At 44.8% G+C, this 13,916-nt stretch overlaps 1 protein-coding gene across 2 annotated transcripts in view; it reads right to left on the reverse strand.

The window, feature by feature from the left end:
• CENPS (centromere protein S) overlaps positions 1-11,510 on the reverse strand; it is a 16,229-nt gene extending 4,719 nt beyond the window's left edge. Inside the window, exons 1-5 of one of the 2 annotated variants that reach the window (XM_046661807.1) lie at positions 11,364-11,510; positions 8,401-8,524; positions 7,696-7,729; positions 3,876-3,942; positions 1,727-1,901 (exon numbers count right to left, since the gene is read on the reverse strand). In XM_046661807.1, coding sequence (XP_046517763.1) covers positions 1,761-1,901; positions 3,876-3,942; positions 7,696-7,729; positions 8,401-8,524; positions 11,364-11,414 — 417 coding nt within the window. In that variant the 5' untranslated portion in view covers positions 11,415-11,510 and the 3' untranslated portion in view covers positions 1,727-1,760. Of the gene's footprint in view, positions 1-1,726; positions 1,902-3,875; positions 3,943-7,695; positions 7,730-8,400; positions 8,525-11,363 lie in introns of those variants that run through there. The other variant, XM_046661808.1, reaches the window with a different exon arrangement.
• Between the last annotated feature and the right edge of the window lie 2,406 nt (positions 11,511-13,916).

Genomic DNA, 13,916 nt, shown 5'->3' on the forward strand with positions numbered 1-13,916 from the left:
GCCACCGGGCCAGCCCCAAGACTGCTTATTCTAAAGGGCAGAACTAGGACCTAGATAGAAGTGAGAAAGTGGAAGACTTTTCTCTACATACAGAAGAAACTTGTAACAATTAGTGTCCAGTAACAGAAAGGGTTGTCTGTCCCTGGAGGAGTTCAGCAGAGCCAGGATGCAAATCTAAGTCTGTCAACCTTTGGAAAGCACAAAGTGTCTATAGCTAGTCTCTAAACTCTCCTTGACCAGCAGTTTAAAGGGAGCTTATCCAAAAATGAAACTGCTAACATATGGATCTCTGACTGGAACGACTATAAGGATGGAAGGCTTTATGATTCCCATTTCTTTCACTGATATAACACACAGATGTTTTATTATCTGAGATCAAATGATTAGTTAATTGTAGAACCTGAAAATTATGAAGTTTGGATTCAATGCTTTACTGTGACTATGACTTATCCTCTCCCTTTGAGAGTTAGACTTAGGGGTATCTTTTGTGAATCATATTTCGGCATGAATGATATAAGTTATCCAACTACATGCATTTTTCTCTCTCGCTCCCTCTACAGTCAGTACCCAGAATGTGAATCTCTACTGGTCAACAGATCCCGGGCACTTGGTTAACCTCTTCAAGCTTTGGTTTGCACATGAGTAAAATGGAGATAATCAGATCTATCCTGATAAAGTTGTGAAGATCCAATGAGGTACTAAATGGAGCACCCAGAGCAGTGTCTGGCACACAGAAAGGGCTGTGAGGATGCCCATCCCTTTTCTTATCCCTATTGCTCCATTAGGCAAAAGGCAAGCTCTGGACCTCTAAGAAATGCCAAAGAGAAGACAGCAGAACTGGGGCTCTCGGAAGCCTCATCTCTCACAAACTGAAACAGAGGAGACACACTGAAATGTTTTGGAGTAGTCCAGGTTTTCCTCTCAAGCAAAACTTCTGTCCAGTAGAACCACAGTTTAATTACAAAATAGCCAGAGAAAAGTCACATAAACTGTGTTTCTGGAGAAAAATTACCTTTAAAAAGTAAAAAGGATCTTTTCCAAACAGCTACCTTTTTACTTTGTGATCACAAGAGACATGGGTTTAAAAACAACATTGGTAATCAAAAGAACTAAATAAATATAGCTTTATTCATTTTTTAGGGACTGTTAGCCTGAAAAATTCTGTAAAAGAATAAGAAATAACTATAATTTTTACTTGAAAAAGTCAACCATATTTAATTGCTGACACAATTTCATTAATTGCAATAGATATAACTTCCCGTATATACCAAACACATGCCTCTTTTATGTACGTAAGACATGGGAGTATTTTGCTTAAGAGTTTCCAGTTCTCCTTTTTTTTTTGAGGAAGATTAGCCCTGAGCTAACATCTGCTGCCAATCCTCCTCTTTTTGCTGAGGAAGACTGGCCCTGAGTAAACATCCGTGCCCATCTTCTTTATAGATGCTTTATATGTGGGACACCTGCCACAGCATGGCGTGTCAAGCGGTGCCATGTCCGCACCGGGGATCCAAACCAGTAAACCCTGGGCTGCCAAAGTGGAACGTGCACACTTAACTGCTGCACCACCAGGCCAGCCCCTCTAGTTGTCTTTTAAACTAGCTTTTGCAGTCAATGACTTGGAGAATACAGCACAAAATGCCTCTTAGCCCTTTTTTTTTTTGTAAATCTCCACTCAACTCTTTAAAATTCCCTTTGTGGCAATACACATTTTTGGTGGCTCTACCTGCTGAAGGCTGCTTTTTTCCAGTGGTGACAGTTTAATTCTCACTTTCCACTACTCCAGCCTCTGCTTGCTCTGTTGAATTTTTATTTTCATCCTCTGACTTCTTTTTCTTCTTTGCTTTTCGTTCTAGGTTAAACTGAGCAATCTCTTCATTTTTCTCTGTGATATATTTTAGCTACAAAAAAAATGTAAAGAATTATATTTTTATCTGGTTGTAAAGCCATTTTATAAGCCTAAGGGGGGGAAAATATATACCTGCTCCCAACAACTCCTGCCCAGAGAATTTGGGTGGAAAAGCCTGGGTTATATTCCTTAGACTTAAATAGAGCTTCACAATTTTTTCTGGAAGAAGGAATCAACTGCAAAAATCAACTTACTACTACTCACATATCCTACCAAATAGGTAAGAATTCCTTGAGGAAGCAAAAGAATTAAAACCTGGAGCTTGCTGAAGGCATGCCAATTACAAATACACTGTACAAAGCACAAATATAGTCAACATCTCCCCAAATCTATCCAACTAAAATTACTGAGCAACTACTGTGTGCCAGATATTAGGGATACAAGGTAAACAGGACAAGGTCCCTGTCCTCAGGGAGGATTTAGTCAAATGCATAAATTTAGCTGCAACTCTTCAGTAATAAGCTTCTGTCAGATGAAAGAAATTAAGAGTCCAAAATAAAAACAATATTCTGAAATAAACAAATATGCAATAGGCAGATAACTTCCCAATTAATATTCTAAGATGTGCTGCATTGACCATTCCTTTGCAAAAGATAGAAACTGCTCACTGAAGCAGACCGAGTAACAGTTATGACACTGCACAGAATTGACGGAGAGAGAGATGTCTTTCTACTGGTACACAGCACCGCCAGGCACCGTGGCTATTTTACTTAGGAATCATATCATCCTTAACCTTGACCCAAACTTTGGAGAAGGGATATTAGAATAGCAGAAGTAGAAAAGAGACCCAGTGGAAATAGCGTTGTTAGATGGCTAAAGTTTAAATGGCTAAGGGTTAGATGGCTAATGTTCAGCTATCAACCAGAGAGCTTTGTATTTAACTTTGGAAAGTTCCTGAATTCCAGGTGCCTGCCCTATAAAATGGGGCTGATGAGTTGTGTTATTGAAAACTCTTGGGGCCGGCCCCGTGGTCAAGTGGTTAAGTTCACGCGCTCCTCTGCAGTAGCCCAGGGTTTCGCTGGTTCGGATCCTGGGCGCAGACATGGCACCGCTCATCAGGCCACACTGAGGCGGCATCCCATGTGACACAACTAGAAGGACCCACAACTAAAATATACAACTATGTACTGGGGGGATTTGGGGAAAAAGAGAAGAAAAAAAAAAAACAACCCTCACAGGGTGGTTATGAGGTTCAAATAATGTATGTAAAATAATACCTATAAAAGCCCCTTGGAAACTGTCAATTGCTATACAAATTCATTCATTCAATAGCTGTTTACTGAATGCCTACCGTGCACCAGGCCCTCTTCTAGGCATGGCAGATGGAGCAGGGAAGAAAGAGACAAACATCCCTGCCCTTGGGGAGCTCACATTATGGGGAGGAATGCACATTATGGGGAGGAACATAAAGTATTTTAACTGCTAGGATTAGACTAAGTCAGGAAACCTCAAAGGTGTCCCAGACCTGCCATCATGCACAGTCACTACCCTGGGATGACCACAACATCACCTGTAAAATGAGGGCTTGGTCAAGACGACTTCTAGACTTCTTTGAAAAGAGAGAAAATGTGCTCAATGTCCTGCACACCCCAGCTGTACAGATACTCCTTCCATACCCGGCCCGTCAGAATCGGGGGCACCATAATGAAACTATCCCCATACACTAGCCTGTGACCTGTCTCTGACATCATGCTGTAAATGAAACATGGGGCCAAAGTTTTGAGATATTACAAAAAAGGCAAATTATGAAATCCAGAGAGTGCTTATTAGAAATCTTCAAATTGGCTTAGCAAGATCCATCATAATGAAAGAAAGACCATAAATTACAGGCAGGTCTGAATGGTTCAACCATCTCTCGTTTTTAATGCAAGGTGCCCTGGGGAATCACTTCATGGCTGCAAGTGATTAATTGGGAATAATGTATTCTGATGGGAAAGGGGAGTGAGGAAAGAAATTCATCTCTCACCAATGAATTACTCCTCCTGGCTAAGAGCTTCACATCTTCAGTGTTAATTGTACTTCTTTTCGCATGTCTGTAGAAAGGGCAGAAACAAGTCACCAAAATGTTTGGTATTAGTTAAAGTTTTGATGAAACACAGAAGTTCATGGTCAGACTTCAAACTAGCAAGGATCTCTAAGTAGCCTATCTTTTTGGATTAAGGTCATTAAGCAACAGTGACACAAAAATGAGTGAAGTGACTAGCCAAGATACTAATTAAATAAAGAGACTGAGAGGAAGCAGAAGCCCATCCATCCACCTCCACCTGAGGGCCAAGGTTGCCTGAAGAATGTGAGCATGAAAAGGAGTCTGGGGGGTTACACCCTTCCAAAAGTGACTTCCTCGGTCACAACAGTCACAGTGAACACCCAGAAAAAGCAAGAAGCAGGTCAGTGTCACCTTTAGTGAAACAGAAAATGGCACAGTCTCACAGTACAAAGACAGCCTCTGCTTAAACAGACGCAGAACAGAAAACAGGGAATTTCCACGGAGCCATGGCTCCACTTATACCAAGATCCTCCATCTCTCTCCAAGGGCTGAATTACAGGAAAAGCTCAGGCAGATGTCTCCTAATACCCCTTTCCCACCAAGGAGGCAACGCATTCCCTCAACAGCAGCTCAGGCAGAACAAAGAACATGCTTTAAACTGGAGTCTCTTTCTTGCTTACAGCTTGGACTCAAATTCTCATCCCAGTTTTCTTATCTTTGCTTTGAAGGTAATTTGAGATAATACACTCTACTCAATAATTTATTACTCTAATTACACCTTTCATGCCATTTCTAACTTCCTCCAAAAATAAGTAGGAACTTTATAAGTAGGAATAAGTAGGAATCTTGTATCCTTAATAACCAGCAAAGTGGGCTGAATATACAAAGTCCTCACTGAGTATCTGTTGAGTTAAAGATAAAATCACACAGAAATTATACTCCGTAATTTGGTCAAATTAACCTTCCCATCCTGTTAAATGGGCAGATATCACTTGTCATCTCCTCATGATTGACAATATCCGCCTGTCCTCAGATAAGATCCATTTCAGGAGATAACTTCTAATTAGCCACCTGCAAGGACCAGGATAGGGGAGAGGAGAAAAGAAGTCATAGAGAAGGTGATATAATAGCATCCACAAATGTCCCGAGTGGAGGACATTAAGTGCCATGGACACAGTGTGGCCCTCATCTCAATCACACCATCAGGCTGCTCTGTCGAGATTTACATTCTTCGTAAAGTGCCGTCAAGGGAAGCAGCATACCAAACTATTTACAGAGTCAGGTTAGCTTATCTGTTCACAAGGAAATGTTTAGGAAACAACTAAGTCAATCCTCTCTACCACTCAGCTCATCACCTGCTATCTCTGCACCACATTCGAATGTTAACACTTTCCTAGATGGAGGGGCAGGTGTAACCTGTGCCAGCCACTGGACACCAGAGACGTCCTAAATCAAACCTCTGACTCCAGAAACTTACTCTAGGGAAAATAACACAGCAATTTTTCATATAACACTTTTAACTACACAGGTTTTAAACACTATTCCCAAAATGTTCCTAGAATTTATTTACTGTAGAATATCTATCTTCTTCAAAATGTTTCATCTTTACAATATCAACAAGAAGTATAATTCTAGAGATTTCAAAGCTAAATAAAGGAAATTCACAACTTAAATCAGGAGATGATTTCCCAAAATTTATAGGTGAACTGATTATTTAGAATTTAAATGCATTTTCTCATAGAAACAATGTTACGAATACTAGTAGGTTCCCAGCCAGCCTACAAAGACAATTTAATATATAGTTGACCTGAAACAGTACATATTCCAGACTTCTCATAGTACTCATAGTTCTAGGAATACAGACTGGGTGACAGGGAAAACTCAAAGCCCAGGATAAACAAAGTTGGCCTTCTAGGAATATCAATCTTACTCAGTGCCAAACTTTAAAACAGGATTTTGTGGGGCCAGCCCCATGGCTGAGTGATTAAGTTGGCACATTCTGCTTCAGTGGCGCAGGGATTCACCAGTTCGGATCCTGGGCACGGATCTAGCACCTCTCATCAAGCCACGCTGAGGCAGCATCCCACATAGCAGAGCCAGAAGGACCTACAACTAGAATATACAACTACGTACTGGGGGGCTTTGGGGAGAAGAAGAAAAAAACCAAACAAAACAGGATTTCCTATATAAGAGAAAACTGGGATACCACTTGGACACTGCAGAAGATGAGGCATCTCTTACTATTAGCAAAGCCTCTGCCTGACGGTCTCACTTGGACAACAGCAGCCGACAGCCTTTACACAGACAGCTTTACTCAAAAGCTGACGTCCTTCTTGTGAAGCTCACAGTCCAAGTGGCACACACATACCACCTCCCCCCCAGTACCCAAAAGGAACTCAACCTCTTAATGTAATTATAAAAAAAACAGAGTACCTGAAAGCTCAACATATTACAATGCTAAATATTTCTAATTTCATTTTATTTCTAGTATTTTTACAGGAGGATTTAAAAATGTTCATTGTCTTTTCCCACAGCTAACACAGAAATGGTAAGAAAAGTCACAACTGGGGGCTTACTACTGGCATCTAGGGGGTAAAGGCCAGAGATGCCACTAAACATCCTACAAGGCACAGGACAGTCCCCACCACGACAAAGAATCATCTGGTCCCAATGTCAGTGGCGCTGAGGTGGAGAAACCCTGCTCTACGCTAATAAATTTTATGTTCAAATCAAATAATCATTTGTTTATTTACATTTTTGCATCTCCCTTTGTAAGAAAAAGGGTTTGTATTTTCAAAAAAAAGAAATGGCAAGTAAAGGTGATAAATGTGTTTCACGGGAGACACACAAGGGGGAGGGGATAGATAATGGGCCACACATAAGGGGCAACCACCTGAATTAACAATGAATAAACCATATGAGCAATCAGTGTCCCATAATATCATCTTATCCCTTTTGGCCAAGTTGAAGATGCTAAGCGGTTTTTAGGGACTCATATATACAGGAATAGGAAAGATTTAGAGCCTGCCCTCTGAGAACCTACTGCTTTAATTCATTCAAAATAGCCACCGGAGAAACAAAGAGCTAATAGGAGCAAGGTGAAAAGTAAGAGGTGTGGGAGATGCTGGACCAAATCAGAAGTGGCAGCATTAGAAAGCTTTAGCCCTTTCAGGCCTCAGTCACTCAAAGTGCTTCATAAAAGCAATTTGTTGCAATTGTTTTCAATTACCTGAGGTACTAATTGAGGAGACAAGCATAAATCACCTGTAAAAGCTACAGCTTTAGCAGCTGAAAGCAAGTCACCCCCTTTTCAAGGAGCCTATGTCTCATTCGTAAGAAACGCGGCAAATGCAAGCTGCTGGTGGCCGTGTGCCTGCTGTCATTGTCCCCACACCTGCGGGCAATCACCGGCAGGAGCACAGCGCGGCCCAGTTCGGGACGCAGGGCCCGGAGCCCAGGCGCCGCATCCCCAGCATCACACCACCCTGCAGAGATGATCTTAAAAGCATGCACACCACGCACATTCTGAGGCCTGGAGCCGTTATTCATATCTTTTTAACCTGGAACTGAATAACTTTGGCTCTTCAACAAAAAATACTTGGAAAATATCAAAAAATGCCAAATCAAGTCTGAATGGATGTGATTAAAGCAGATGTCATATTCTTGCAGAATCATGATTAGAGACGCCTCCACAAAATACAAAAAAGAAAAAAATGAATAAAGCAGAAATACACCACCAGATGGAGAGTATCAATAGAATGTAAACAAACAGCATCAGATAATCAAGCTCTTTACCCACCTTGCAAACATTTCAAGGTCTTTGGCAAAATTTTCTGAAAGAGAAAAAGATGCGCTTTAGCTACGCTTATCTTATTTCAGAACGGAGAGAAGTGAAATCTCGATCTCTACAGCACGTACAGGGACTAATACAATAAACCCTTTTACAGGTGGGAGGAGGCACTTCCGGCAGCCCCATCACGGGACAGGAACCTTTCCATTTTATTCGCTCTGACTGCCTTCTCCTTCCCGGCACACTTGACCCGTTATTACAAGCCTTCTGGTAATTGTGACTACACCTTTCCTTCCTGGAAACTATCCCTTAACTTTAAATTTTGCTACAAGTTAGGACTTGCAAGGACATTAATTTCCTCTAAAGTCAAGCAAATACCAATGCCACAAGTTCAGCTGTCAAATAAACTATGGGTGATATAAAAATGTGATAAAGCAATGAAATAAAAAATTTAATATCTAATGTTCCAGGCAGTTTAAAACATGATAAAATAAGGTGCTAATGTCCCAGTGTTAGGGTAATAGAAAAAAAAAGTTCTTTCCATAAAATATCCAAATCAATCTTACAGCCAAGAAAATAACTGTTTCATGAATAGTGCCCGATGCTGTTCTCCGTCTGTTGGTAAGACAAGCCCAGCACACACCCACACATTCTCCTGGGCAAAATCAACCTTTGGGATTTCTATCCAAGTAGAGAAAGACCATGGCTTCATACCGCACTGTCGGAAAGTCACCTCCGAAATTGCTGCGATGGTCTGTTTGCTGAACTGTATCTCTTTGTCCAGTGCGACTTCCTCACAAAGACAACCGACAGTGTAGTGAACTGCTGCCTTCAGCCTCTGAAGCAAAAATCAAAATACTTCATGGATAAGGTTGCAAATAAGAGCTTTCACACCTGAGAAAATTAAGACCAAGGAGAGGGTCTGCTCAGCCTAATTCCTTGAGCACTTTCCACGATGGCTGAGTGACTTTTCAAGTGTACTAATAAATTAATGAGGCCCTCTGGAGTGTGACTTGTAGAAACATTACTTCCTAGCTAATGGTTATGATTTAGGTCAAGTAAAGATAAGGAATTACGATGGCAGGTCACTGGGGAGAGAAGTTAGACTGGCACTTGCAAAGTATCTGGGTGACTTTACTCAGTTCTTTCACAGGTACGTGCCAAGGTCCTACAGAGTTAAGGCATACGCCAGGTGTCGGGGAAACGCCATGAAAAACCAGATGGGAATTCTGCCCCCAGATGAGCGTTAATCACATAAATGCCAAAGGATCCCATCCCTCTGCTCCAAGTCCCTGCCAGCCCCAGGCCTGCATGTGACAAAGGATGAATGATCAGGACAACACAGGGACAGGCTCCTTTCATGTGCCGCTTTGCTAGCCCACCTCAGCATGGACCCTCACCGCTCCTCAGCAACCCTTTTCAGATACAGGAAAACATATCTTTTCCCCATGCACAAGAGTAAAGAAGCAAAACCAAGGGGCCGGCCCAGTGGGCCAGTGGTTAAAGTTTCATGTGCTATGCTTCAGCAGTCTGGGTTCACAGGTTCAGATCCCGGGAACGGACCTACTCCACTCATCAGCCATGCTATGGAGGCATCCCACATACAAAATAGAGGATTGGCACAGGTGTTAGCTCAGGGCTAATCTTCCTCAGTCAAAAAAAAGGGGGGGGGGAGATTGGAAACGGATGTAAGCTCAGGGCGAATCTTCCTCACCAAAAGAAAACAAACAAACAAAAAACCCCAACAACCAAAAAAAAGAAGCAAAACCAGCTAAGCCAAGGTCTCGGTCCCAGGTCAACACATTTGTTGAGCACCTGCGTGTGCTCCATCTCTGTGCTGGAGACAGAACTGAACTGGACACGGTGACAGCTGAGCCCAAGATAGTACAAAGTCTACCAGCAAGTGTTCACAGTTGAGGCAAGATGAGGAGGAACTGCAAAAACACAAGCCCAGGACTCCAGGCAGAGGCCTGGCAGGTAAGCAAGGCACCTAACTTCCTTAGTTCCAGAAGTCACAAGACTGGGTAAGTTGAGGCATGTGGTAGGAGACAAAGGGACCATCACCCTGAATAAAGAGGCTCCAAGGTCATCTTTTTTAGGTTCGTGTTGGGAGGAAGTAGGGGCGGGGTATAGGACAGGGACCCTTCTGAATATTCCAGGAAGGTTTTCTGTCCCTCCTCCTCCTGCTCGCCTCCTGGAGACGGCTAAGTGCCTTCTTCAGGGCCACAGACATCACTGCACTCAGAGGCTAAGCCACTAGACTCTAAACCCCTCAAGGGCAGCACCCTGTCAGTGTTGTTCACTACTGTCCACCCCGTGCCAAGAACAGCTGGTTGGACGACCGGCAGGACCCTCAACCGGCTCACCACGGCACAAAGAAGGTCACATTTCTCAGCCCCAGCCCATCTTTGCAAAGTTATTCACTCGGCGAGCATTTATTGTCTACTGAGAGCCAGGCTCTGCGCCTAGGGGCTGGGAACACAGAAAGGAAAAGGACAGCCCTGCTCTCCAGGTGTTTGTCTCCACTACACGCTCGCCATGAACGGACTCTTCACCACCGTCAGTGTCATGAAAGACAAAGAGCGGAGAACTGTTCCAAGGAGGGCCAGAGAGACCAGTCATGTATCCTGGAGGAAGATAAAAGTCCACCGAAGAAACGTCCTAGGGACAACTGAGGAAATCTGAATGTGCACTGAACATTAGATAATAGGATTTTGTCAACATTAAACCTCCTGAGTGTGATCAACGAGATTATGTAGAACGCCCTTGTCGGTGGGAGATGCATACTAAAGTATTAAAATTTGAAAGTAGTGTCACGACATCTGCAATTAATTCTCAAAAAATTCAGAGAAAAAGAATCAACAAAACGTTAACAATTAGTGAACGGAGGTGAAGGGCACACGGGTGTTGAGTGCACTATTGTGACTTTTTCTGAAGGGCTCAACTCAAAATGGGGGGGCGGGTACACGGCTCCTGAAATTTAACACTTCGCAGGAAGGAAACTCCCACGTTAGTCTCCGGCTAATCCCGAGGCCGCCACCCTGGTCCCCGGGTTTCACCTCGTTACAGCGCCGTTATGCTCCCGACTCGGCCGCGCTGTGCTCCTTCCCGGGGCTGATTAAAGGAAGGACCGAATACCCGCGACTCCCCGGGTGACGGTTCTGATCACTCCGATTCTCCCCATGAGAAAACTGATCGACGCCCTCCGAAGGCTGGGCTCCGGCCCGCACGGCCGGCGGCGCCTCCAGGCTCCGGGGCCGGCCCTCAGCCGCAGGAGGGACAGCGCGCGGGTGACAGGGGCCAAGACTTCGTGCCAGCACCGTGCTGGGCGCCTCGCCCGGACTCCCCCTGGGCGCTCACATCCCACCCGCACAACCAGCCCTTCTGAGAGGGAGACTGTGGCGGTCACTGGGCCACAGGTCGGCCCCGCCGCCGCACTCGGGCACGGGCCGCGCTTCCCCGGACTCTTGCCCCGCTACCGCCGCACTCCGACTCGCGCGCGTTACCGCGGAAACCGCCTCCCAGCAGCCCCCGCGGCAGCACAGCTGGCGCAGGCGCAGGAGGAGGCCGGAGCCGCCCAGGGCGCGCCCTCCGCCCCCGGGGTGCGGGCACCAAAACGGGCTGAGACCTCGGGGCCTTTTTCTCTCCAGAAACTCGACGCCGTCCTCCCCCTGTACCTGCCGGTAAGAGAATCGCTGCTGCTCCTCGGCCCCGTCGTCCTCCTCCATCACAGCGAGCCGACCAGGCAGGCGCGCGGGGCCAGAGAGAGGCGGCAGCCGGGAAGGCCCAGTCGGATTTTCCCGCCGCGGCGGCGGGCGACGGGCCGCGCGGGGGGACAAAGCGCGAAGCTCCACGCTGCGTCGCGCGCGCGCCCCCTGGCGGCGGCTCTGGGAAGGGTCGTTCGCTGTCCGTCCGCTCCGGCCCCACTGCTTTACGGGGCGGGGCGCCTGGGCCCCGCCCAAGCCGAGCTCCCTGGGGACCCAACCCCTGCTCGGCGCCCGGCGCAGTGGGGAACACCGCCTCTCGGAAAGAATGTGTGTGCAGGGGCCGCGTTGTTCGCAACACTCTTTATTGTTCATTCCGCATGGCTGTAACTTCAGCATGCCTTGCAAAATCCACGTGAGTTTTTATAACTGTCACCAACAATAGTGTGACAAAATCAGACCACAGATAAGTGGTTGATGACTCTCCCACCCAGCACATAAGTCCCTCGCCTCATTGCCGTTGACAAAGGAGTGTAGCTCTGACACGAATGTTGCCTCATTTTCCTGTATGTTAAAAAGTAAAATGAAACAATGAAACGCAGCTTCGGATCTTCATGCTTGCGAGCTTGCTCCCTGTTTGCCTGCTTCCCATCTTGGCTCTTGGAGCTCCACGCATACCTCGATGGTGCAAGCAATGGACGGCCCGGCTGAGCCAATTAATAGTGTTCAGGTACTGGAAGCGTGTTTCCTTCATGTTTTGTGCTATTCACAGTGTAAAGGCTCCAGAAAGCATACACGTTCAAGTTTATTCCGCATAATTAACATTTTCCCCAACGCTTCCTTGAGTGGACAGTCAGCAACAAATCAAACCCTGAGTTGTAGCGTTTGCCGATTTCCATGGTGTAAATACTCCCGTCGCTGCCGATTTCAGACTGCCAGTGTGAGGTCTGTGAACTCAGAATTGGGAAGAGCTGCTGCAATCGTACACCCTCCCTCCAGACACAGTAAAGGGAAATAACATCAAGAACATCCATAATAGAAAAATGTAAAATGTGGTAACATAATTAAGAAGTGATGAGTTTTTAATCTAAGTTCTTTAAGCCTAACTTTATGTAATTTAATTTTTAATAATGGCTGTGTTTGTCTCTGGTTTTTAATGTTCCTGAAAATCGAGAAATCAGCTCTCACTGTAGGGACTGGCTGAGCACACCCCTGGCCTGGCACATAGTAAACACTCAGGAAATCAGAGTTGACGGGATGCCCTGTATCGTAACTGGTTGTTAGGTGAAGACAAGTGTCCACCTCGCTTAACTGTGTTCCAGTGAGAGCCCCAATGCCTGGCACATGGTAGGTGCTCCCCAGGTGTTTGTGGAAGACCTGAATATCAGTGAGTAGGCGACAAAGCAGAGGCTCCTTAATAAAAGGCTGGCTAGGCCCTCAGATGATCAGCAATGTGAGGGCCCCCAATTTTTTTTTTACTTTTTATTAAGATTATGATAGTTCACAAGCTTGTGAAATTTCAGTTGTACACGTTATTGTCAGTCGTGTTGTAGGCGCACCAGTTCACCCTTTGTGCCCACCCCCCCACCCCAACTTTACCCTGGTAACCACCCATCAGTTCTCTTTGTCTACATGTTTAACTTCCACATGTGAGTGGAGTCATACCAAGTTCGTCTTTCTCTATCTGGCTTATTTCACTTAACGTAATACCCTCAAGGTCCATCCACGTTGTTGTGAATGGGACGATTTTATAATTTTACCCTTTTTTATGGCTGAGTAGTATTCCAGTGTGTGTGTGTGTGTATATATACTATATCTTCTTTATCCAGTCATCGGTTGATGGCCACTTAGGTTGCTTCCACATCTTGGCTATTGGAAATAATGCTGCAATGAACATAGGGGTGCATGGGACTTTTGGAATTGCTGATTTCAAGTTCTTTGGGTAGATACCCAGTACTGGGATGGCTGGGTCATATGGTATTTCTATTTTTAATTTTTTGAGAAATTTCCATACTGTTTTCCATAGTGGCTGCACCAGTTTGCATTCCCACCAACAGTGTATGAGGGTTCCTTTTTCTCCACAACCTCTCCAACATTTGTCACTTTTTGTTTTGGTTATTTTTGCCATTCTAACAGGTGTAAGGTGATATCTTAGTGTAGTTTTGATTTGCATTTCCCTGATGATTAGTGATGATGAGCATCTTTTCATGTGTCTATTGGCCATCCGTATATCTTCTTTGGAGAAATGTCTGATCATGTCCCCTGCCCATTTTTTGATCGGGTTGTTTGATTTTTTGTTGTTGAGCTGTGTGAGTTCTTTATATATTATGGAGATTAACCCTTTGTCAGATAAATAACTTGTAAATATTTTTTCCCAATTAGTGCGTTGTTTTTTTGTTTCAATCCTGTTTTCCCTTGCCTTGAAGAAGCTCTTTAGTCTGATGAAGTCGCATTTGTTTATTCTTTCTATTGTTTCCCTTGTCTGAGAAGAAGTGGTGTCCGAAAAGATCCTTTTGATACTGATGC

This window comes from Equus quagga, chromosome 5, assembly GCF_021613505.1.
Source record: "Equus quagga isolate Etosha38 chromosome 5, UCLA_HA_Equagga_1.0, whole genome shotgun sequence".
NCBI lineage: Eukaryota > Metazoa > Chordata > Mammalia > Perissodactyla > Equidae > Equus > Equus quagga.